The sequence below is a fragment of the Narcine bancroftii genome, chromosome 1, assembly GCF_036971445.1.
Source record: "Narcine bancroftii isolate sNarBan1 chromosome 1, sNarBan1.hap1, whole genome shotgun sequence".
NCBI classification, from domain to species: Eukaryota; Metazoa; Chordata; class Chondrichthyes; order Torpediniformes; family Narcinidae; genus Narcine; species Narcine bancroftii.
Window position 1 is genome coordinate 205,727,314 of NC_091469.1, and position 26,039 is coordinate 205,753,352.

The 26,039-nt window shown below is 46.7% G+C and overlaps 1 protein-coding gene across 1 annotated transcript in view; it reads left to right on the forward strand.

Annotated features, from left to right (window-relative positions):
* The window catches only part of morn5 (MORN repeat containing 5), a 53,181-nt gene that overhangs the window by 19,374 nt on the left and 7,768 nt on the right, over positions 1–26,039 (forward strand). Inside the window, exon 6 of the mRNA XM_069889128.1 lies at positions 14,607–14,751. Within this exon, the coding sequence (XP_069745229.1) occupies positions 14,607–14,751 (145 nt within the window). The remainder of the gene's footprint in view (positions 1–14,606; positions 14,752–26,039) is intronic.

Here is a 26,039-nt window from a genome sequence, read left to right on the forward strand (position 1 = left end):
TGTGAACTGAGTAGAGCAGGGGGCTAAGAATGCAACCCTGTGGTGTTCCAGTACAGATGGTTCTCCCCAATCATCACTGATTGTGGTCTGGAGGTGAGGAAATCCATAATCCAATTACACAGTGGGGTGTTGAATCTCAGGTCTTGGAGTCTGCTGATTAGTTTTGAGGGAATGATGATGTTAAATGCTGAACTATAGTCGATAAAGACCATCCTGATGAATGCACCTTAGCTGTCCAGGTGTTCCAGGGCTTTGTGTAGAGCAAGTGAGATGGCATAGACGAACTGAAATGTATCTATGCCACTGCTCAGAAAATTGCCTTTATTCTGCCACAAGGCAGACAAAAATTTGCTATTAGTATTGCCTGGCACCCATTACAGACAGAAAAAGAGAAGCAAAAGAGAGTCCCCTCAAAAGCATCCGTGGTTTTGCCTCCAGCGCTCCTGCAATCTCTGCAGCAGCACGAGACTTCAGTTCAGCTCAAACCATCAGCAACCATCTAACCAGGGAAGTGGTTGAGGCTGCTTCATTAAACATATTTAAAATTCGGTTAGATAAGTTTTTACATGATAGAGGAATTAGGGGATATGGGGAGAAGGCAGGTAGGTGGAGTTAGATCATAAATTAGATCAGCCATGATCGTATTGAATGGCGGAGCAGGCTCGATGGGCCATTTTTGGCCTACTCCTGTTCCTACTTCCTATGTTCCAACACGAGCCCAGATTCAAACCTCCAGGGCTCTTCAGGAGTCCTTCCAGCTCTCTTTTGAATCTCGGTTCCAATATCTGGTTCTCATGAGATTACTCTGTTGATCAACCAGCAACTTCTGGTTCAGGAGATACTTTATGAATTATCACAAATTATGATCATCAAGGCCATTCTGCTATTAACACCTCACTTTTACCAGCTCCATTCATTTAGAGATTTGTTACAACATTTGTACTTTGTTCTTTATATAGAAAGCCAAGCCCAGCTGGTGTAACAACATAAGCAACTGCCATCAACTTAACTGATCTCGGAGTATTCGAGTATGTCTTTGCTTCATGCAGTTCTTTTATGCCTTTTTGTTATTTTTTAATCTAATCTTTTCTCCCTCTTTGGTTCTCTTCAAAGCCAATTTGACTTTCTTGCAGTCACTGTAATTCATCATTCATTTATATTTCTCAGTGAGTGATTCCCATTGGCTGGGTAAATAGTCTGTTGAACTTTCATTCACCGATCTTTCAAGATGCACAGTTGACTTTACTCCTGTTTATCAGTCCACACTCATAGCAACCAGCTGGGTAAATTGGAAGTGTGCAATACTGGCAGCACAAAGTGAAATGACCCAGTCCAACAAATCTCAATTATTTTTCAACAACTAATTCAGAGCAGCCATAAATTCTGATTAAAATATTAGGAAAGGCTTTGTGTAGCAAAGTAGTTAGAAGCTGTGCAAAGATGTGCTCTGAACACTCAGCAGGGGTTCCAATGGTTTGCATTAATTTCCCAGAGTTTCACTCTCAGCTGTATCAAAAATACCATATACATGTAAGAGTCGATACCGTGTCAATGTCAACCCCCTATTTTTGGCCCAAAAATAAGTTAATTTTCATATATTGCATGTAAGAGCCAACCTTGACTCTTTTGTCCCCGACCATCTTCCCTTCAGATTTCCCAATGCCCCAACAACATCTCTGGAAAAGGCTACATCTGCCTGCCCACTGGAGCTCCTGAAGCCCTGACCGCCATGTCTCACCTAGGCCCCGGTGCCCACATACCGGAACTCTAGATGCCCTGACCATGGATCTTCGCCTTGGCCGCCAGCCCATCTGAGCTCCCAACTACAGGTCCTCACCACAGGCCACCCAGCCACTGGAACTCCCAACGCTGATCCTTTCCTTGGCTGCGCACCCATTCGAGCTTCCGACTCCCTGACTGCAGATCCTCACCCAGCCGCCCACCCATCCGAATTCCCAACACCTCAAACAATGACTTACCACCTGGTCCCACCCATCCGAGCTCCCAACGCCTCAAATAATGCAGGCTCTTACCACAGTCAAAAGTATTATGTGTGTAATAGTCAATTGACCCCCCCTCCCCAAATTTTACCCTAAAAATTGGTTCCCAAAACTTGACTATTACTAGAGAATATATAATAGTTGCTTAGTCCCAGTTTCCTAACAATAAATTATCTGTTCTTGTATGTAATTATTCCACTGGATTCTTTTCCCTCTGCATTGTTGCAATATTAACACATTAACTAGTTTTGATCCATAGAATAGGTGATTTGGCATTCCTTTTCTCTGCTCTTAATTCCAACTTCAGGAGTATTGGATTCCACAATACCAACTTTGCATCTATGTTTCCTTTGTAGAAATAGGGTGCCACCTCACCAAAAGCTTCATTGGCCTAGGATGGAATTTCTCCTTGACATTCTGAAAAGAAAAACTGTTTATACCATCACATTGCCTGCTTTTTTGAAAGCAGACAGGATTCAAAATGGATTTAATAAAGACATTCCAACAATTTTGTTTTGCCTGATTTAAGAGCTTTTTCATAAAATTGGTTGAGTTTTGATAATTCATGTACATGCGGTGCCCAAATGACTTGAATATTTCACCGATGTCAGTCTCACACTTGCAGCCTCACATTATTTGGAGATGATATCTGAGAGCTGAATGTGTTGTGCTAATAATCATGGAGCTGGTTTTCATTTCTTGAGTATCCCAGGTGGGAATAGCAGCTGTGAACTCTCTTTATACATAGCCTATGGCTTACATTATAACAGAGCAGCTTCTGTGTGCTGTAACCCAAGGTAAGATTTTACATGTTCTCTGCACTTTTAGGAAATTGTAGTCCTTGTTTCATTTAAAAAGAATGTTGGTGACTGCTGCTGTATCTTATACTTGACAAACTAAGGCACAAAGCAGTTTCATGCAAGTTTCTATGGTGAGCTATTCATTATAGATAAAATTGTCTCTACTAGTTTAAAATATCAGGCATTCTTCTTTGGCTTGGCTTCGCGGACGAAGATTTATGGAGGGGGTAAAAAGTCCACGTCAGCTGCAGGCTCGTTTGTGGCTGACAAGTCCGATGCGGGACAGGCAGTCACGATTGCAGCGGTTGCAAGGGAAAATTGGTTGGTTGGGGTTGGGTGTTGGGTTTTTCCTCCTTTGCCTTTTGTCAGTGAGGTGGGCTCTGCGGTCCTCAAAGGAGGTTGCTGCCCGCCAAACTGTGAGGCGCCAAGATGCACGGTTTGAGGCGTTATCAGCCCACTGGCGGTGGTCAATGTGGCAGGCACCAAGAGATTTCTTTAGGCAGTCCTTGTACCTTTTCTTTGGTGCACCTCTGTCACGGTGGCCAGTGGAGAGCTCGCCATATAACACAATCTTGGGAAGGCGATGGTCCTCCATTCTGGAGACGTGACCCATCCAGCGCAGCTGGATCTTCAGCAGCGTGGACTCGATGCTGTCGACCTCTGCCATCTCGAGTACTTCGACGTTAGGGGTGTAAGCGCTCCAATGGATGTTGAGGATGGAGCGGAGACAACGCTGGTGGAAGCGTTCTAGGAGCCGTAGGTGGTGCCGGTAGAGGACCCATGATTCGGAGCCGAACAGGAGTGTGGGTATGACAACGGCTCTGTATACGCTTATCTTTGTGAGGTTTTTCAGTTGGTTGTTTTTCCAGACTCTTTTGTGTAGTCTTCCAAAGGCGCTATTTGCCTTGGCGAGTCTGTTGTCTATCTCATTGTCGATCCTTGCATCTGATGAAATGGTGCAGCCGAGATAGGTAAACTGGTTGACCGTTTTGAGTTTTGTGTGCCCGATGGAGATGTGGGGGGGCTGGTAGTCATGGTGGGGAGCTGGCTGATGGAGGACCTCAGTTTTCTTCAGGCTGACTTCCAGGCCAAACATTTTGGCAGTTTCCGCAAAGCAGGACGTCAAGCGCTGAAGAGCTGGCTCTGAATGGGCAACTAAAGCGGCATCATCTGCAAAGAGTAGTTCACGGACAAGTTTCTCTTGTGTCTTGGTGTGAGCTTGCAGGCGCCTCAGATTGAAGAGACTGCCATCCATGCGGTACCGGATGTAAACAGCGTCTTCATTGTTGGGGTCTTTCATGGCTTGGTTCAGCATCATGCTGAAGAAGATTGAAAAGAGGGTTGGTGCGAGAACACAGCCTTGCTTCACGCCATTGTTAATGGAGAAGGGTTCAGAGAGCTCATTGCTGTATCTGACCCGACCTTGTTGGTTTTCGTGCAGTTGGATAATCATGTTGAGGAACTTTGGGGGACATCCGATGCGCTCTAGTATTTGCCAAAGCCCTTTCCTGCTCACGGTGTCGAAGGCTTTGGTGAGGTCAACAAAGGTGATGTAGAGTCCTTTGTTTTGTTCTCTGCACTTTTCTTGGAGCTGTCTGAGGGCAAAGACCATGTCAGTGGTTCCTCTGTTTGCGCGAAAGCCGCACTGTGATTCTGGGAGAATATTCTCGGCGACACTAGGTATTATTCTATTTAGTAGAATCCTAGCGAAGATTTTGCCTGCAATGGAGAGCAACGTGATTCCCCTGTAGTTTGAGCAGTCAGATTTCTCGCCTTTGTTTTTGTACAGGGTGATGATGGTGGCATCACGAAGATCCTGAGGCAGTTTACCTTGGTCCCAACAAAGCTTGAAAAACTCATGCAGTTTGGCATGCAGAGTTTTGCCGCCAGCCTTCCAGACCTCTTGGGGGATTCCATCCATACCTGCTGCTTTGCCACTTTTCAGTTGTTCGATTGCCTTATATGTCTCATCCAGAGTGGGAACCTCATCCAGCTCTAGCCTTAGGGGCTGTTGAGGGAGCTGGAGCAGGGCGGAATCTTGGACTGAGCGGTTGGCACTGAAAAGAGATTGGAAGTGTTCTGACCATCGGTTGAGGATGGAGATCTTGTCGCTGAGGAGGACTTTGCCGTCTGAGCTGCGCAGCGGGCTTTGGACTTGGGGTGAGGGGCCGTATACAGCCTTTAGAGCCTCGTATAAACCCCTGAAGTCGCCAATGTCCGCGCTGAGCTGTGTTCGTTTGGCGAGGCTAGTCCACCACTCATTTTGGATCTCCTATAGTTTGCGCTGAAGATGGCTGCATGCGCGACGGAAGGCTTGTTTCTTCTCTGGACAGGACGGCTTTGTAAGGTGAGCCTGGTGGGCAGCTCGCTTCTTTGCCAGCAGCTCCTGGATTTCCTGGCTGTTTTCGTCAAACCAGTCCTTGTTTTTCCTGGAGTAGAAGCCCAGTACCTCTTCAGTGGATTGCAGTATGGTAGTCTTCAACTGATCCCAGAGGGTTTCAGGGGACGGGTCCGTGAGGCGGGTTGCAACGTCGAGCTTTGCTTTGAGGTTTGCCTGGAAGTTTCCTCTTGCTTCGTCTGACTGCAGGTTTCCAACATTGAACCTCTTTCTGGGGGCTTTATTGTTCCTGGGCTTTGGCTTGAAGTGAAGGTTGAGCTTGCAGCGAACCAGCCGGTGGTCAGTGTGGCATTCCGCGCTAGGCATGACCCTGGTGTGGAGCACATCTTGTTTGTCACTTTCTCGCACCAGGATGTAGTCCAGGAGGTGCCAGTGTTTGGATCGGGGATGCATCCAGGTGGTCTTAAGGCTGTCCCTCTGCTGAAAAAGGGTGTTTGTAATGACAAGTCGCTGTTCTGCGCAGAGCTCCAACAGGAGGCGCCCATTGTCGTTGCACTTGCCGACGCCATGCTTGCCCAGGATTCCTGGCCAGGTTTCTGAGTCTTTGCCGACACGAGCGTTGAAGTCACCCAGGATGACAACCTTGTCGGCTGTAGGGGTACGTTGGATGAGGTTGCGCAGGTCGGTGTAGAACTTGTTCTTTTCTGCTGGTTCCGCCTGGAGGGTTGGAGCATAGACACTGATGAGGGTGATGTGACGCTTGTTTTGAAGTGGGAGTCGCATGGACATGATTCGGTCCGAGAGGCCTGTCGGAAGGTTTTCGAGTTTGGAAGCAATGAAGCTCTTGACCATGAAGCCTACACCAGATAGGCGTCGTTCATCCGAAGGCTTGCCAGACCAGTAGAGTGTGTAGCCCGCGCTGCGTTCTTGGAGGCTGCCTACATCTGCCAGGCGGACTTCACGGAGAGCGGCTATGTCGATGTCAAGTCTGAGGAGTTCATGTGCAATGAGGGCAGACCGACGTTCAGGTCGGTGGCTGTCAGCCTTGTCTAGCATGGTTCTGATGTTCCAGCATGCTAGCTTGAGTTTGTGAGCATCTTTTGAGGGGGAGGACGTGGAGGGGGAGGACGTGGAGGGGGAGGACGTGGAGGGGGAGGACGTGGAGGGGGAGGACGTGGAGGGGGAGGACGTGGAGGGGGAGGACGTGGAGGGGGAGGACGTGGAGGGGGAGGACGTGGAGGGGGAGGACGTGGAGGGGGAGGACGTGGAGGGGGAGGACGTGGAGGGGGAGGACGTGGAGGGGGAGGACGTGGAGGGGGAGGACGTGGAGGGGGAGGACGTGGAGGGGGAGGACGTGGAGGGGGAGGACGTGGAGGGGGAGGACGTGGAGGGGGAGGACGTGGAGGGGGAGGACGTGGAGGGGGAGGACGTGGAGGGGGAGGACGTGGAGGGGGAGGACGTGGAGGGGGAGGACGTGGAGGGGGAGGACGTGGAGGGGGAGGACGTGGAGGGGGAGGACGTGGAGGGGGAGGACGTGGAGGGGGAGGACGTGGAGGGGGAGGACGTGGAGGGGGAGGACGTGGAGGGGGAGGACGTGGAGGGGGAGGACGTGGAGGGGGAGGACGTGGAGGGGGAGGACGTGGAGGGGGAGGACGTGGAGGGGGAGGACGTGGAGGGGGAGGACGTGGAGGGGGAGGACGTGGAGGGGGAGGACGTGGAGGGGGAGGACGTGGAGGGGGAGGACGTGGAGGGGGAGGACGTGGAGGGGGAGGACGTGGAGGGGGAGGACGTGGAGGGGGAGGACGTGGAGGGGGAGGACGTGGAGGGGGAGGACGTGGAGGGGGAGGACGTGGAGGGGGAGGACGTGGAGGGGGAGGACGTGGAGGGGGAGGACGTGGACCTGTCCTCGGGCCTGCGCAAAGGAGCTTTTAGGTGGAGTGCAGTGCGCGCAGTACTGGCCCCACCCTTTACACCCATGGTTCGTGTGCCGTGGCCAAGCAAGCTGGGACGTGGCAGCGAGGTCCTTGGGTCGTAGGTTTTATATCGGAGTGGCCTTCTCCTATGCAGGTTTCTTACCCGGGCTGGAGGGGCCTGCCTCCCCTCCTAGGTCGGTCCATACTGCCCGGACCGGGGCCGAGGCCGCCGCAGTTCACCCTGTGCCTGGATTGGGGCCGCCGCCTCCCACTCTCTGCCCGGATCGGGGCCTTCACCTGCCCCACTCGACCGAGGCCGGGGCCGCCGTCTCCCCCTTGCTCCTGCCCGGATCGGGGCTGCCGCCGTCTACCCTTCGCCCGGACCGGGGCCGGGGCCGCTGCTGCTCTCCCTGTGCCCGGACTGGGGCCGCCGCCTCCCACTCCCTGTCCGGACCGGGGCCTCCGCCTGCCTCACTCGACCGAGGCCGGGGCCGCCGTCTCCCCCTTGCTCCTGCCCGTATCGGGGCCGCCGCCGTCTACCCTTCGCCCGGACCGGGGCCGGGGCCGTTGCTGCTCTCCCTGTGCCTGGACTGGGGCCGCCGCCTCCAACTCTCTGCCCGTATCGGGGCCTCCGCCTGCCTCACACGACCGAGGCCGGGGCCGCCGTCTCCCCCTTGCTCCAGGCATTAATGATTGGAGAAAATCAGGCATTAATGATTGGAGAAAAGCAAAGTGTGACACTTATAGGTCCTTTGACAGCTGATAGGAGACTGTGTTTCAGACAGTGGTAAAGTTGGACTGTACAGATATGCAAATCTGTCACTTCTGTTTTATTGCTGCTTTAGTCATCAGTGTGAACTTAACCACTGGCTAGATATTATTCTAGTCTGCACTATGTAACTTCAGCAACGTATATAACCATATAACCACTTACAGCACAGAACAGGCCAGTTCGGCCCTACTAGTCCAGGCCGTAACAAATCCCCACCCTCCTAGTCCCACTGACCAGCACCCGGTCCATACCCCTCCAGTCCTCTCCTCTCCATGAGTGGTATGAAGTACTGGCATTCTCCTGTTCTACACTGTCTTTCATATCAAACCAGTATTTATGTTACTGATTTTTATGTTCAATTTCGCAGCTACCTTGCCATGGTTTCATTTTATTTGAACACTATGCTACAAATTGCTGAGGGAAAAGGAGAGATATTTCAATCTTAAATTGCAGGTGGTAGTTGTATTTACCAACCAAAACCATAAGAAATAGGAGAAGGAGTTGGCTGTGGACTTCGCTCCACCTAATTTCCATTTGCCCATAATTCCCCTACCAGGCAAATATGTATCTAACTGTTCTTAAATATATTTTAATGAGGGAGCCTCTACAGCTTCCTTGGCAGAGAATTCTACAGACTTGCTTCTCTCTGGGAAAAACAGTTCCTCTTTGTCTCCATTCTAAATCTACTCCCCTGAATCATGAGGCCATGTCCCCTTGTTCTAGTCTCACCACCAGTGGAAGCAACTTTCCTGCCTCTTATCTATCCATTGAGTATACTCCCAGACAACTTAACCTCTTTTCATTGGCTAACCCCCAAATGTCTCGAATCAGCCTAGCGAATCTTTTCCTGCACCATGTCCACCCAGGATATCCTTTCTCTCAACCTCTGATATGAACTCTCATGATGAACCTGATGACCCACAGGACTGAGCTTTGGTTGCAGGTCTCCACCTTGGCCCCTGCGACCAACAGCACCAGACCTCTGTTGCAAACTCCCACCCTGGTCCCAGTGCTCATGGGGCTGTCCCCTTCTACCCTCTGAATTCCCCACCTTACCATCCCTCCCATGATCCCTTCTTACCCACTTCCTGATAACCCCTTCTCCCCACCACAACACCCTCCACCCCATTGACCCTCTTCCCCAACTCCTGCTTGGTCTTCCCTATCACCTTTGATCTACCCCTCTCAGAGATGGAACATTTTGTCCTCAGCCTCATTCCCCTTCACCCACATCTCAATGAGTTAAGCACACACCAAGATGCTGAACACTTCTTCCGTCAGCTGCATCTCCATGTCCTCTACCACAATCAGGATTCCCCACCCATCCCCTCACTACAGACCCCTTCTCCTGCTTTAACCCTTCTTCCTCCTCCTGGACACCTCATTCCAGTCTTCTGCCTAGTCTGGACCTTTGTTTCCAATTGCTGCCGAGACATCAAACCATACCTACTTCACTATTCCCCTTACTCATTCCAATCTCACCCCCTCAGTACGTCTGGCCCTCCACTTTCTCCACACTAATCCCAACCTGACCATCAAACCTGCAGACCAGGGTGGTGCTGTTGTGGTCTCTTGGAAGAGTAAGAGGAGGTATCTGAGAGTTGTCATCTGGCTTTGGCTAGGAAGAGGAGGAGAGGGGAATATGTGTCTAGTTGTGGGATCATGCAGTAGGTGACAGAAATAGCAGGAGGATATTGCTATGAGCCCAAAGGACCCAAAAACCCAGCAGCAATAGATATTCACCATGACAAATGGTTACTTAAACAAAAGTTGTTTTTAATTATCTTTAAAGATTAAAACAGAATCAAACTTTAAATTAACACTATTAACTTAACTGACCCAACTTAACCCCCATCTAATTCTAAGTGCACATGTATGTAATGTGTGTAAATTTAAAAAAAGTTCTTTGGTTCATAGTTCAATCTCACTTCTCTTTCTTCCAAGTTCACTGGTTGCAGACAATTCTTATACTGTGCACAGAATTTAACAAGTATAAAGTTCACCAAGCTTTGGTGCTCAAAAGTAAATGGTTACCACTCAGGAAGGTTCTTGTAGGTTCACAGAGAGAGATGTGTGGTTCGAGGATTTCCACAACTGAAGTACCATCATTAGTCACCTCAGTGTCATACTGATGAAACTTGCCCCATCAGGGTTCTCCAGATGATAACCTCTTTCTTTCAGGCTACCACATAGTTCCTTTCTGTTCCATTTATTCCAAGAGAAACATCAGACAGATAGCACTTCCAGCCATCTGCCACTCTGGAGCTTCTGTTTCAGTTTCAACAAGCTTCTCCTGGCTTGTTACAGCTTTCTGTGTCACACACAGTCCAATACTCCCTTCTCTCTCTCTCTCTCTCTCTCTCTCTCTCTCTCTCTCTCTCTCTCTCTCTCTCTCTCTCTCTCTGAGACTGACTACCAGGCAGCATGCCCTTCTCTCTCACTTGCAAAACCCTTGACCTTCTCCAGCAAACAATAGGAGTTCATCTTTTGGTTAACCTGTTGTTTTTAGGTAAACAAGAACCCAGTAGTGACCTTTCTGTAATGAGGTATTAGGAGACAGCCTGTCTCTTGCTGTGGCTTTAAAGTCCATTCGTTCACTTCAATTAACAACCACTTGTGAAATCTCCATAGCATTCTCCATAGTTTCTGTAAAGTCACTGAATATGAATTCTTCAGTATTTCAAATAAGATCTGTTTTAAAGTGTGTGTATGTATGTCACCTACTCTACTTTTCCCAATTTATCTCCCAAAAACATTCCCAAATATTCCTTCACAATATATTGGTCATGGAAGCTGGTGGGGTGATAGGTGAGGACAGGGGAATCATGTCCTTGTTGAATGTGGAAGCGGAGTGGGCCAGGATAGATGTGTGGATAATGAAGGATATGCAGGTGAGGGTGGTGGTAGAGGGCAAGTCACTTTTGAAGGAGAGCATCTCATCCTGGGAGCAGATATGACAGAGATGGAGGAATTGAGAGACGAAAATTGAATTCTTACAGGTGACAGGGTGTGAAGAAGTGTAGTTGGGTAGCTGTGGGAGTTTGTAGAAAATGTCTCTCGAGAGTTTATCTCCCATGATGAAGACAGAGATAGACCAAGTTGGCAGCAAAGTGGATAAGATTGATGAGCTCATCATGAATGCATGAGGCAGCCCCAGTGTAATGGAGGAAGAGTGGTGTCAGCTTGTAGCATGGATTCCTCTACATAGCCAACAAAAAGATAGACATAGCTGGGACCCATATGGGTACCCATGGCTACCTTTTTGACCTGGAGAAAGTAGGATGAGTCAGAGGAGAAGTTATTGAGGGTAAGGACAAGTTCGGCCAGCTGGCAAAGGGTGGTGATGGAGGGGGACTGGTTGGATCTATTGTCCAGAAATAAATGAAGGGCTTTGAGGCCTTCGGTACAAGGGATGGAGGTGTATAGTGATTGGATGTCCATGATAAACATGAGGCAATTGAGTTCAGGAAAATGAAAGTTGTTGAAGTGATGGAAGACATGTGAAGTGACCCAGATGTAGGTGGGGAGGGACTGGACTGGGGGGACAAAACAGAGTCGAGATACGTGGAGACCAATTCAGTGGGGCAGAAGGAGGTGGACACGATGGGTCTGCTGGGACAATTGGGTTTTTAGATCTTGGGTAAGAGATAGAAATGGGCAGTGTGGGCTTGCAAATCAATACAGTTGGAGGCTGTGCTAGGGAGATGAGCGGAAGTGATGAGTTCAAAAATGGTGTGTGATACAGCGGTTGGATGAGTTTTGCTGGGGTCTTCTTGGAGGGGTAGGTATGAGGAAGTATCTGAGAGTTGTTTGGCTTCGGCCAGATAGAGGACGGTACGGCTGACACTGTGGGAGTACTGGAGGTGAATCCATGGACTCTCTTTTGCTTCTTTTTCTCTCTTACTAGAAGGTGTGCCAGGCAATACTAATGGCAACTCTTTATCTGCCTTACAGCAGGCAAGACTTAAGGTATATCAATGTATGAAACATTTTTAATGTATTATTACATTACCATAAAAGGAACCTTGATGGAACCATTTCTATGCAAATGTTTCATTATTTCTTCCAGAATCCAGCATTTTCCTGACTATAGATGTTAAGCTAACTGGCCAACTGGCCGATTGTTACCTGCCTTTTGCATACATAATTTTTTTAACAGATGCATGAACATTTGCTGTCTTCCAATCTGCTAGGACCTGCCCAGAGAATTTTGGTGAATTATTATGAGCGCATCTACTATAACTTCCACTGTTTCTTTCAGTACTCTGATATGCATTCCATCTGGATCAGTGGAATTATCTGGACCCATTAGTTTGCTCAGCATTACTTCTTTAGTGACAGCAATTGTATTGGGGTTCCCACCTCCCATTGCATCCTTCAAGTGTCTCTTTGGCAGGTTAGATGTGCCTTCCAATGTGAAGATTAACAAAAATATTCAGGTAGCACATTTAATGTAGCAGTTAGCGCAACTCTGTTACAGGGCCAGTGATCAGGACCAATGTTCAAATCCCTCACTGCCTTTAAGGAGTTTGTATGTTCTCCCCTTGTCTACCTAGATTTTCCCTGGGGGTCCAGTTTCCTACCACCATTCTAAACATATCAGAGTTGTAGATTAATTGTGTGTAATTGGGCAGTGTGGTCTCATGGGCCCAAAGAGCCTGTTTTAAGGACTATGGGAAAGAAAGAGAGTTAGTGGTTGAGAGGTTTTGGAGAGGAATACCAGATCTTGTTACCTTATGAACTGCAGTAAGTTGTTTCCCAACCCCACACTGCCCGTTTGTACCTCTTACCCATAGTGAAACAATGAAAATTGAAAAACACACAAGAGGCAAGAATAGGGAAAATGTGGAGAGTTTAAAAAGTTAATTAAAATGTGAAATAATGAAAGGATCATTGACCATTGGGAAATTTGTAAACAAGGATGAGTAATCTATCAAGTCTTGATGTGTTGGAAGCCAGTGTCCATCAGTATACAGTATGTGAACAGGGCTTGGTGCAAGTTAAAGCAAGGCAAAGTGGCTTACTCCAGTGATCCATCTGTCTATGTCCCCCTGAAATGTTACAGTGCACCCAAATTGAGCTTGAAAAACAACATCTCTTCTGTCTGAGCATGTAGCATTCTTTCTAACTTGATAATGAATTTCTGACTTATTTTGTCCTTACCAGATCTGGCCATATCTGCTGTAAGTCATCCATCTGTGCTTTCTTTCTATTAGTACAGCTTAACCTGCTGATGGTATTCCACAACCCTGCTGTTAATAATACACAAAAAAGAAGCACATTTGCCCTCTAATTGCATCATCAACCCTTTTGACCTGGTCATTCTATCACAGGTACTCCCCTTGTCCAATCTATCCCTCCCTTCACATTCTCTGCAATATAAAATTTCCGTTTTGTGTCTCCTTCCTAATTCTGAAGGATTTCCAACCTGAAATGTTTGGTGTTTCTCTTTCAGGTGCTGCCTGGTCTGCTGAGCATTTTCAACATTTTTTGTTTTTATTTCTGATTTCCAACAACTGCAGTTTTTATTTTTACTTTTATATCAATGGATGTATTTTATTTCTTCACTGGTATTGGAGAAAAAAATAGGCATGAACATAAAATTATACTGTATCACTAAAATTATTGAGCATGAAGTTCAACCATTCCTTTAACAAAATGTCACACAAAATATTCCAATCTGTGCTTTTCTTGCTGATAAACACTGTTTTAGAAAGTATACATTACAAAATGGACATTTCTCAATTTAATTTTGAAACCACAATTTTTATAAATTGATTAATATTGAAAATGCTTTCCCATTACTGATGTTGGAAAAATGTATTCAAATTTGAATAATCTATTCCTTTCAAAGTGAAAATGGTAAGATTGAGATTCTGCCCAATGATCAACTTCCAGCCAAATAACAATTTCCAGTTGATTACAGAGTTGGGTGATGTTAAAAAGAGAAAATGTAGCTGCTATCTAAAGAGTAAATTATATAAAAGGTGAGAAGATGCAGAGCAATTGTATTTAAGCTTTAATTGCCATCCACAAACAATTGCAGTTAAGCTCAATAGTAATTATAGTTGGCTGGTAGCTAGTACAAATGAAGCCACAAGCATTAATTGCGCTTTAAAAAGTGATAAAATGTGTTTCTTGAGTTTGACCTAGTGTCACAGGGTGAGAGAGAATAAGAGAAAGTAGTTAGTTCCCATGCAGCTGGCAGGACTCAGCCTGGGCATCTGGGATTTAATGTGGTGGCCACATAGCCAGGTAAAGTGTGAAAAGGGTAGTCAAGTGGCTGTTAAGGCCATCGGCACCAATTATGAACAATCAGGGAAGGATTTAAGCCTTGTTCACAACAATGGGCCAGTTCATCTTGTTCCATGGGTTACCACTGAAGAGGTTGCAGCTGCAGTGATTCCAATTAGCCATAAAATCTCCTGCAATTATCTTACCCAGGCTCTGCTGAAGCTGAAATATGTTTATCATCCGCCATTATAACATGGTAGATGGCCACCCTGAGCAGAATGGTGTATGCAACAAAAACATGCAAGTAAGCAGATGTAATTGATGTGACAATGAGGTGGTGGTCTGACATGATGCCCATTCTAAGTCATAAAGTAACAAAGAGTGCATTATTGGAACCTTTCCTGATTGCACATGCAGAAATACAAATGTTTGGGACTGAAGCATTGAGTCAATTTGAATCTAATTGCAGCATGTGACAGCCTGAACTTTACTGGCAAAGTTCCATTTCCATCTGACAAGTTTTCAGAAAATGCCTGTCTGTATTTTCAGATGACGATGAGCACGAGTGGATAGTCCGAACCTGTCGGAAGGGTTGGGACCAGATAACAGGATACAGGCCTGAGCTGCACCAGCAACAGTTGCCGAGATACCCCTCGATGATTGGGCTTGAGCTCCGTGGGAATCATGATAATGTGTAACTGTATCCCTCATTCCTTTGGTGTTAACTGTGTTTTACATTACATAATTAACCTTGCAGAATTTGCATTCTACTCACAGTTACAAGACAAAAAAAAACAACTTTTTAATGTTATAATTGTTCTGTGAAGTAGTAGATAATTTTTTTTCCTAATTTCCTATGTTGTGCAAAGAATTTGAAAAATATATGACTCCAATTTATTTCCAATTTCACCATTTTCTGCTCTGATAATTATGCTGGATAGTGTGTTGACCTGGTATGTGGCCTAAAGTCAATGCAGGTGCTTTATTACCAATGTTCTGAGAATGTCCACTTTAAATGCAGTACCCTCTACTGTAATCCTGGTCTCCTAAATTGATAATTGATTCTCAATCTCATTAATTTAGGGAGTCTTGTCTGCTGCAATTCACAATATAGATTTCAGATTTGATTTGTCTTTAAATTCTGTTACTCTTTACAAGGTAGTAGTTGAGGATGTTTACTTTTCTTTGTAGATTCGTCAATGAAATGGAAACACTGTTGACCTTCAGTGATTAGTAATTCACAAACAATTAACAGAAGTATTTGTGGAAAATTGAAATATTTATATTAGTTTTTAAGCTTGAATGTTAAAACTTCTGGTCCACAAAGAAGGCAATTTATTTCAACTACACTTATTCAGCCAACTAAACTTTGTTAATTCAAACTTCTTTGTGAAACATCTTTTAAAAAGTCAAAAGATTTTTTTTAGGACTTTTGGGACATGTAACCCTTTTCTAAGTTTGTGTATTCAACAAAAGTTTATCAAATGACGTGCAAGAAACAAAATATATCCTTTGCCTGTCGTGAATTTTTTAGGATCAAACATCCATACTACATCATTCATATATTTTGAGGCAGGAGGTTAATCTTTGGCCATCTTATTTTGTAAATACAAGTGGAAAATGCACACTGAAATGTTCCTAATATCTATGTGTGATTGCATTCTGTCAGCCTTTGATTTGTCTCAACACTTTGTAGATTCTGCTTAATCACATGCAGAGAAAAATCCAAGTCTACAAAGATTGGGTGAGCAGTTTTGGAATGGTGCTGCTCCTCAGCAGCTGGTGAACTAGTCATAGTCTTGTCACCTCGGGTTAAGATTGCTCCATTTCTGAATCATACAGTGTCATTAATAAATGCTGATTGAATTTTAATCAACCTGTTTTAGAATGGCCTTTTAAGTACCACAACTTGGTTGTTCCCTGTCAAGGAACATTCAGTAGAACATACAGTCCATAGCTTTAACATTGATTCAAGGAAGTTACACTGGGATCAAACATCTTGCATAGGAAGATCCTCAATGATTGGATCTGGCCAGGCCTTGCATTGGACTCTTTCTTTGCATTTATTAAAATAAACATTCTTTACCTCTGTCTCAGTATAGTGAGACTTGAGGTATTAGGTAATAAATCCAGGTGGACTTGAGGATAATTATCTCTGATTTATGGGAGGGTTGGGTTGTGGCAGAGTGGGCTAGTGAAAGGGTAAAATCCAGGCAGGGTCTGGATCAAAAAAAACTAACAGTAAGATGTCAGAGGTGGAACTTTTTTATTTACCTTCAACTTAGATTTGCAGTAATTAAGAGTGTGTGATTAACAATGTCATTTACTGCTCCTGTGAGTGAATTTTTCTCTATTGCTAAGTAGGTCAAAAATATTGCTAAAAAATGGTGGCACACTCTAACATCTGTATGTTCACAGTTAGTAACTCCCTGTGTTGAGAAATTTCACAAAATACAGATTCAGTAATTGACCACGAGCAGTTATTAATAAGACTTGTTATTATTCACATGCCTCACTCCAGTAATTTAAACAAATAAGTTCCCACATATTATAAACAAGCTTTGATGTAAGGGAATGTAACATATCAGGGACTGGGTAAAGGGTACTGGGTATTTCAAACTTAGAACCATAGAATATTACAGCATGGAAAACAGGCCCTTCTAGACTGTGGCAAACTAATATTCTGCCTCGTTCCACTGACCTGCACCCAGACCATATCCCTCCAAGCCCCTCCCATCCAAATTTTTAAGTGTCAAAATTGAGTCTATATTTATCAATTCAGCAAGCTGCTCATTCCACACTCCAACCATTCTCTGCATGAAGTTCTCCCAAATTTTCCATTTAAACATTTCCTCCTTCACTCTTAGCCCATGTCCTTCAGATTTTATCTCTCAAATTCAGTGGAAAAAGCCTGTTTATACCCATCATAATTTTGTATACCTCTATCAAATCTCCCCTCATTCTTCTATACTGCAGGGAATAAGTCCTAACCTGTTTAACTTTTCCCTGTATCTCAATTCTTCAAGTCCAGACAATGTCTTTCTGAATCACCTCTGCGCTCTTTAAATTGAGTAGTTGTTTTGCATTACCAACATGTGGTAATTGTCCCTTGCTCGCAGGAAAAAAAAGAATCTCAGGGTTATATGTGATTTCATACATGTACTCTGACAATAAATATGAAATTATTGATATAGATGACAAACAACAATGGACCCAGCTCCAATCCTTGAGGCACACTATTAGTGACAGGTCTCCAGTCAGAGAGGCAATCATCCACTATTGCTCTCTGGCTTCTCCCTTAAAGCCAATGTCAAATCCAATTTATTACTCACCATGAACACTGAAACTGATACTTCCTGCAGGAACTTATCAAAGGTATTACTAAAGTCCATTTAGGCCTTCCCTTCAACTTTCCTGGTAACCTCCTCAAATAACTCTTTATAATTGATTGGACATGACCTACCACACACAAAGCTGTTGATTATCCCTAATCTATCCAAATACATGTACCCTGTATATCTGATCTCCTAGATCACCTTCTAAGAATTTGCGCACTACTGATATCAGGTCTATAATTACCTGGATTATTTTTAGAAATTTTTAAAAATAAACTGAACAACATGAGCTATTTTACAATCATCTGGCAATTCACTGTAGCTAAGGATGTGTTAAAATACATCTGCCTGGGCCTCTACAATTTCTACACTAGACTTCCTCGAGGTTCAAAGGAATAAGTGGTCAGGCCCTGGGGATTTATCCATCTTCATTTGTCTTACGACATCAAGCACCTCCTTTATTCGGAATACAAGTTCCATGATCTCACTGCTTGTTTGCCCATCTTCCAAAGACTCTGCCAGTTTTCTGAGTAAATGCAGATGCAAAAAAATATAACATTTAAGATCTCCCCCATACATAGCTGACTATTCTGATCTACAAGAGGACCAATTTTATCCCTTACTATACTTTTGCTTTTAATGTACCTGTAGACCCCTTGGGATTTTCTCCACACCTTGTCTGCCAAAGCAACCTCATGTCTGCTTTTAACCCTCATAATTTATATCTCAAGAATTTTTAAAATTTTTTATACTCCTGAAGCACCTCATTTGCTCCTTGTTGCACATACACCTTCTTCACCAGTTCCCCAATATCCCTCAAAAACCAAGGTTCCCTATGCTAAGTAATTTTGCCTTTAATCCTGACAGGAGCATACAAACTGAAATTTCACCTTTGAAGCCCTCCCACTAACCAAGCACATACTTGCCAGAAAACAACTTGCCCAACCCACACTCCCTAGATCCTTTTTTTATTTTATCAAAATTGGCCTTTCTCCAATTTAGAATCTAGAGTACCAGACCTATACTTAACTGTAATTATCTTGAAACTACTGGCATTATGATCACTGGACCCAAAGTGTTCTCTTACACACACTTCTATCATCTGTTCTGTCATGTCCCCTGATAGGAGATCCAGTACTGTCCTCTCTCTAGATGGCACCTCTATATATTGATTTAGAAAACTTCCATTTGACAAACTCCAAACCATCCAGCTCTTTTACAGTGTGGGAGTCCCAGTCAATACAGGGTTGGCGACAAAGCGCATGTTAGAGGGGAGCTCGTTCAGTGGGGGAGAGGAGGGGGCTGCTACCTGGGACCTACGAGGGTGGGGGGGGAAGGGGTGCTAGCTGGGACCCCCCTGTCATTAATGCCATCTGCCCCTTCAATATGGGGCATAAGGGCACTTGTAGTTAGCTGCTACAAGCTATGGCTCTATGGGGCCTGTAGTGCAGGAAAGGTTATAGCTGCGTGTAGGTTAGCTCAGAAAGAACATGCTGTTCCCAGAAAGAACGACACAAATCCCAGTTGAACGTAGTTAACCCTGAGCTTTATTGGGCTCACAGCCCTGCTTTTATTCTCAAACTGAGGGACGTGGTCAAAGCCCCCTCAGCACTGATTGGTGCATTTGCGATCTGCTTTCCTTGATAGGCCAGTTAGGCTCCTTTAGTTGTGGCCAATTGGAGGGCAGCACTGTGGGCCTCATGCAGCCTGCTGGATTGTCACGTTCATCCTTCATTTTGTGAAGCACCCTGAGGGGGCTGTGAGGGGCTGCCACACGCTCTTTTTATTGTGTCAAGCGTCACTAGATGCTACTGATGCTTGATGCACACTAGTGACGTGGCCGAGGGCAGGTGGAGAGTCACTAGCGTGTGTCAAGCTAGTGATGCAGGAGGGAGTGGGGGTGGGTCTGACAACTTCATGTTTCCTGCAGCTGTCTGCTATCCCTCTACGGATTTGCTTCTCCAATTCCCACTGTCTATTGACTAGTCTAATATACAATACCATTAATGTGGTCATACCTTTCCTGTATCCCATTTCCACCCATATAGCCTCAGTTGTTAAGTCCTCCAGTCTGTTCTGTAGAGCACTGCTGTGATATTTTCCCTGGCTAGCAATGCCACTCCTCCCCCTTTAATTCCTCCCCCTTTAATTCCTCCCCCCCATTGCATCGAAAGCGACGGAAGCCCAGAACATTGAGCTGCCAGTCCTGCCCTTCCTGCAATCAAGTTTCACTAATGGCCATAATTTTATGCACCAATCCACACTCTAAGCTCATCTGCCTTCCCCACAATATTCCTTGCATTGAAATAGACACACCTCAGAACATTTTTCCCAATATGCACAAACCTTTGATTCCTGTCTTTGTGCACAGTCTTAACATCTTTTATTCCCCCACCTTTTCTTCTCTGTCTGATCTGGCACTCTGGTTCTCATCCCCTAGCAGATCTAGTTTAAGTTCCCCCCACTTCCCCCACCCCAGAGAAGCACTAGCAAACCTTTCCATGAAGACATTAGTCCCACTCCAGTTCAGATGCAAATCTAACTGCCGGTACAGGTCCCACCTTCCCTGGAAGAGACCCCAATGATCCAAAAATCAGAAGCTCTCCTTCCTGCACATCTATAACCACATATTAAGCTGGATTATCTCTTGCATGTGGCACAGGTAGTAATCCAGAAATCAAATCCATAAAGGTCCCCTCCTTTAACTAAGCACCTAACTCCCTGAACTCTTTTTGCAGTATCTCATCACTCTTCCTACCCACCTGGTCCCTACATGAACCACAACATCTGGCTGCTCATCCTCCCTCTTGAAAATGCCGTAAACTCAGTCTGATACATCCCTGACCCTAGCACCTGGGAGGCATCGTACCATCCAGGATTCTCAATCTCTTCCACACAACCTCTTAACTGTTCCCTTAACTACTGAATCCTCTCTCACTCCTTGCTTCCCTTCTTAGCCACAAGGCCAGACTTTGTGTCAAACCTGACCACCATGGTTTGTCCTTAGTAGGTGATTTCCCTCAACAGTATTCAAAATGGTATACATGTTATTGAGGAGAATTGCCACAGGGGTACCATATACTATCTACCTGTTCCTTTTCCCTCTCCTGATTGCCATCCAGCTACCTTCCAGGTGTGATTGCTTCCCCGTAGCTCCTGTCTAACACACACACAGGATCCCGAATGATACAGTGTTTATCCATTGCAGCTCCAGTTCCCTAACACTGTTTGCAAACAGCTAAAGCCAGATGCATTTCTCAGATTAAGTTACCAGGGATACTGTTGGCTTCCCTGACTATCTACATACTACAAGAGGAGCATATCCCTGACCTGGCTACCATTCCCACTGTTTATGAAATACCAAAAAACTCCAGGAAAAAAAAACTTGCCCTGACCTGTGACTTCCTGCTAAATCCTTTTGTTTCTCAAGAGGTCTGTGTTACCTCAACTCCTGCTCCTTCACCTCAGCTTTTACTCACTGAAGCCTCCTGAGCCAAAGCCTCGCAATCCCACTCTTACATTGGCTACTTCCACATTGGTCACTCCACTAAGTACCCCTTCCTTTTATTGGCTACAGCAGGGTTCTCCAAAGTGGTTGATATCGACTCTTTAGGGTTGATGGGACTATCCAAGGAGTCAATAAATGCCAGGGGGGGTCAAAAGGGGATCGATAAACAGTGGAGGGGGGGGTCCAATTGAACTTTTGTGGTCAAAAGCAGAGGCGTGTCTATGAGAAGTAGCTTCAATGGTAGGGGTGGCCAACCTCTTGAGAGAGCTGGCTTTGGTGGCCACCATATTGTATTTGTCTTCAGCCTCTTTTTGTGCATTATTAGTTTTATGGTAGTTAATTTAATATGATAAAGAAAATATGAAAGAAATTTAACTGGAAGGCAGTTTGTTTTCAGTTTTACATCAAGGGATAGTCCTTCAGAGTCTTGCCCATTATGATCTTTACCCTTTTAATCAAACCTTTATTTCATCTTTTAAACAGAGTGACCAATGTTGCTTTATGTGTAAGCACTCTAGCTAATATTCCAATGGTGGTGATAATGATGCAAGATTTAATGGCAATCCAAAGCTAATGCACAATCAGTATTGCAGCTATTTTTGACTTGGAGTGTTTTACACTTTGGTGTAATGCCTTCTCACTACCAAACTCTCAATCCATGTGAAGTACATCTCATATTGACAAAGAGTTAATTATTGCAAGGTCTTTTAACATGATAATATAATAGTCTCTAATTATTTTAAAAGTTAACTGTTTGCACTTCAGTGAATTGACAGAAGCCAACTCAGTTCAAAGGAGGATTTAAGGCAGTAAACACTTGAGGAAATTAGTATAGAAAGTAATAATAAAATGTTAACAATAAAGCAATGTAAAATTGCCCTGGAGGACCATGCCTAGAAGATCTGTAGTGAAACTAGAAATGAATCAAAAGGAAGATAAAACATCATTAGGTAACAATGGAGGCAATTGTCTTAATTAGGTTCACAGATAGAGATAATGGCCATTACACTGACCCTTTGAACTATCAGAGACATACAAACTGGGTGCCATTTCTAGGTACTGGAGAAGAACTTCAGGGAAGAAAAGTAGTAAAATTATAAAAGATATGATCGCAGGAAGGTAAAAGACAAAGTATCTGTGATGCGCTGATAGACAGAATCAGATATACACAAGGTAAAGACTGTACAACAGGCTTTAATCAATAAAGACTTCCACAGAGCCAGGCTGGCTGTTGCTGCAGTAACTCTGAGTGAGATTTCGGAGGCCGGCGCAGGCTTATATCCCGGAGGATGATTGAGACTTGACCAGGTGGGGCTTGATCCCTTCAGGTCGACTGATTGACAGCTGGCCAGGTGTTGTCCTGTTCCCCTTACACTCCTGCTGGTTCAGAGGCTGCCCCCTGCAGTAGGCTGGTGGTGTACCACCACATTCACCCCCTTCTTTAAAATTGTCCTGGGGGGGGGAGCAGTAACAAAGAATTGTACCCACTATAAAAAAATAAAATTTTTACAGATTGAGATGATCCGGCGGCCGCCGGAGTCTCTGTGACCATCGTAGGACTGGGTCCTGGTCACTGGTCAGAGGGGAGGTGTGGGGGGGGGGGAGCTGGTGGCAGGGGTCTGAGTGACTGGTGTGGAGTCACGTGGAGGGGTGGCCGAGGGGGCTGGGGTCGAGGTGTAAGAGTTGTATTGGATGGGTGGGGGGGCAGGTTCGTCCCCCATGGCTGAAGTGGGTCCCTGGTGGTCAAGGAGGTCCTGTGTGCCCCTAACTGCCCGCAGACAAGGATGCATGTCCAGTCGGTGTTGTCCTGGGCTGAAGGATGCTGTGGAATGGTGGGTGCTCCTGTTGGTGCCAGGTCCCTGGTTGAGACAGTGTCCTCCCTGCCTCTGCCGAACCTAACATAAGCGTATTTGTGGTTTGCGTGTAGGAGGAAAACCTGCTCGACCAGGGGTTCAGCCTTGTGTACCTGTACACACAAGCTATGCTGGGAGGGTCATTCCAGTTGCCGACTTCCTGGGGAATGAAAACAGGCATTTATGAGGGGTCTCCTTGGTAGCCATACACAGAAGTGACCTAATGACATGGAGCGTCTCGGGCAGGGGGTCCTGCCAGTATTCAACAGCCCACCCTTTTGATTTGAGGGCCAGGAGGACTGCCTTCCAGACCACCCCGTTTATGCGTTCCACTTGCCCATTGCCTCTCGGGTTATAACTAGTCATGCGACTAGTCGTGATGCCCCTCGCCATCAGGTACTGGCGCAGCTCATCACTCATAAAGCTAGACTCCCGGTCGCTGTGGATGAAAGTGAGATAGCCAAACATGGTGAAGATCTGCTCCAGGGCCATGATGATGGTGGCCATGCAGGTGTCCGGGCAAGGGAGAGTGAAAGGGAAGCGGAAATACTCATCCACTACCGTGAGGAATAGATGTTTTGGTTTGTGGAAGGCAGGGGCCCTTTAAAATCCACACCGAGGTGCTCGAAAGGCCGAGAGGCCTTTATGACATGGGCCTGGGGCAGGCGGAAGAAGTGGGGTTTACACTCCGTGCAGACCGGGCAGGCCTTAGTCATGTGCCTGACATCCCTGATGGTATCCAGCAAGTTCCGGGACTTAATGAAATGATACAACCTGGTGACGCCCAGATGGCAGAGGGACTCATGCAGTGCCTGCAGCTTGTTGTCGTGTATAGATGCACAGGTCCGAGAGAGGGCATCGGGGGAGTCGTTAAACTTTTCCAGATGGTACTGGATGTCGTAGCTGTAGGTTGCCAGCTCGACTCTCCAGCGCAAGATCTTGTCATTTTTGATCTTGCTTTTGTGGGCAGTGTTAAACATGATTGCTGGTTCATGAGGAGCGTGAATCTCCTGCTGACCAGGTAATGGCGCCAGTGGTGGACCGCTTCCACAATTATCTGGGCCTCCTTTTCAATGGCAGAATGCCCTAGCGTGGAGACGTGGAAGGTCCTAGAGAAGAAGGCGATGGAGCACCCCCCCCCTTGGTTGAGAGTAGCAGCGAGGGCTACATTGGAGGCATCACTCTCCACCTGGAGAGGAGAGTCTTCATCCACGGCCTGCATCATGGCATCTGCGATGTTCTGCCTGATGTGTATGAAGGCTGCCTGCGCCTCAGGTGGGAGGGGAAAAGTTGTAGCTTGGGCCAGTGGGCGAATCTTGTCCGAGAAGTGGGGAACCCACTGAGAATAATAGGAGAATAAGCCAAGGCACATGTAGAGAGCCTTTAGCATGGGGGGAAGAGGTAGCTCCATTAATGGGTGCATCCACTCCGGATCTGAGCCAATGACCCCATGGGCCATGATGTACCCCAGGATGGCGAGGCGGGTGGTGCTGAACACGCATTTCTCCTTGTTGTAAGTGAGGTTCAGCTCCCCGGCCATCTGGAGGAATTTCTCCAGGTTGGCATCATGGTCCTGCTGGTCACGGCTGCAGATAGTGACATTATCCAGATACGGGAACGTCGCCTTCAGCTTGTGCTGGTCTACCATACAATCCATCTCCTGCTGGAAGATGGAGACCCTGTTCGTGACCTCAAAGGGAACTCGGCGGAACTGGTACAGGTGCCCGTCCACCTGGAAGGCGGTGTAGGGCTTGTCCCTCGGGTGGATGGGGATTTGGTGATAAGCCAACTTCAGGTCATTTGTGGAGAAAACCGGGTAGCGGGCTATCTCGTTGACCATGTTGACAATCCTTGGCAGGGGGTAGGCATCCAGTTGGGTGTACTGGTTTATGGTCTGGCTGTAATCCACAACCATCCTTAGCTTACTTCCCCCTTTGGCCACCAGGACTTGGGCTCTCCAAGGGCTGTTACTGGGCTCTATGACGCCTTCAGTCAGAAGCCATCGCACCTCCACCTTGATAAAGTCTCTGACTGTGGTGCAATAGCACCTACTTCTGGCGGTGATTGGCTTGCAGCCTGGCGTAAGGTGTGCGAAGAGCACTGGGGGGGTGATGCGTAGTGTGGAGAGGCCGGAGGTTGGCCAGGGCTGGTAGGTCAGAGCACTGTGTAGCATGATTGGAGGTTGGGGCCACCCGAAGGCAAGGGTGATGCTCTGCAGGTGGCACTGGAAATCCAGGCCCAGGAGGACTGGGGCGCAGAGTTTGGGCATAACCAGGAGCCTGAACCCCGTGTATGTCTCCCCTCCCACAGTTAGATCGGCCAAGCAGCACCCGAAGATACCAACAGTCTTTTCCTTGGCAGCAAGGGTAATCGAGAAGGTGGTGGGGCGGACTTTTAGTTTCAGAGAGTGGGCCACACTCAGGTAAATGAAACTCTCAGTGCTGCCACTGTCGAACAGACACTTTGTTACCTGCCCGTTGACTTGCACATCCATCATAGAGCACCAGAGGTCATGGGGGATGTTCCTATATCTCAGGGTCAGAGTCGTCGCTCTCCGGTTGTGTGCAGCAATTTATGGCGTCCGGAGGTGTGGGAGCATCGGTAGGGTGGCCTGGTCATCACCCGTATTGACCACGTCATTGTCAGTCATGGGGTGTGGCGTGTGGCAACTGATGGTGTCTGGAGGCATGGGGGACGTCATTGGGGCGGCCTGGTCATCGCCCATGTTGACCACATGCTCCCAGTCATCGTCGGAGGGCTCCGTGTTGGCCTCTGCCTGGCCCAAGATGGTGGCTTGGCTGTCCTCCTTCCCCAGCCATGTTCGTTGTGCCAGCGGAAGTGATATCACTCCATCATCTGGAAGTGATGTCACGCCATAAGCCGGAAATGGTGGCATTGTAGTCTTCGGCGAGTGACGCTGGTGAGAGCAGGGGCTGGTCCAGGTGCATGGGGCACATGCAGTGATCATCGCTGGCGGGGCTGGATGCACCGTCGGGGTCATGGAAGGCAGGAGTGGTAGCGTAGATGATGGTGTCACTCGTCATACGCATGTGGAGGGGTCCGCGGGGAGGTGGGGGGTTTGTAGAGGGGCGCTGAGCTGCCGGCTGGCTTTGAGATGCACACTTTAGCAAAGTGGCCTTCCTTGCTACATCGGGAACAGCACCAATTCCTAGCCGGGCAATTTTGGCACAATCATCTGGTCTGACCCACACCAGGACCCACAGTAATAACAGGGGCACCGGGCACCGACCGCAGCAATGTTCTCTTCCCCAGCTTGGTCTGGGGC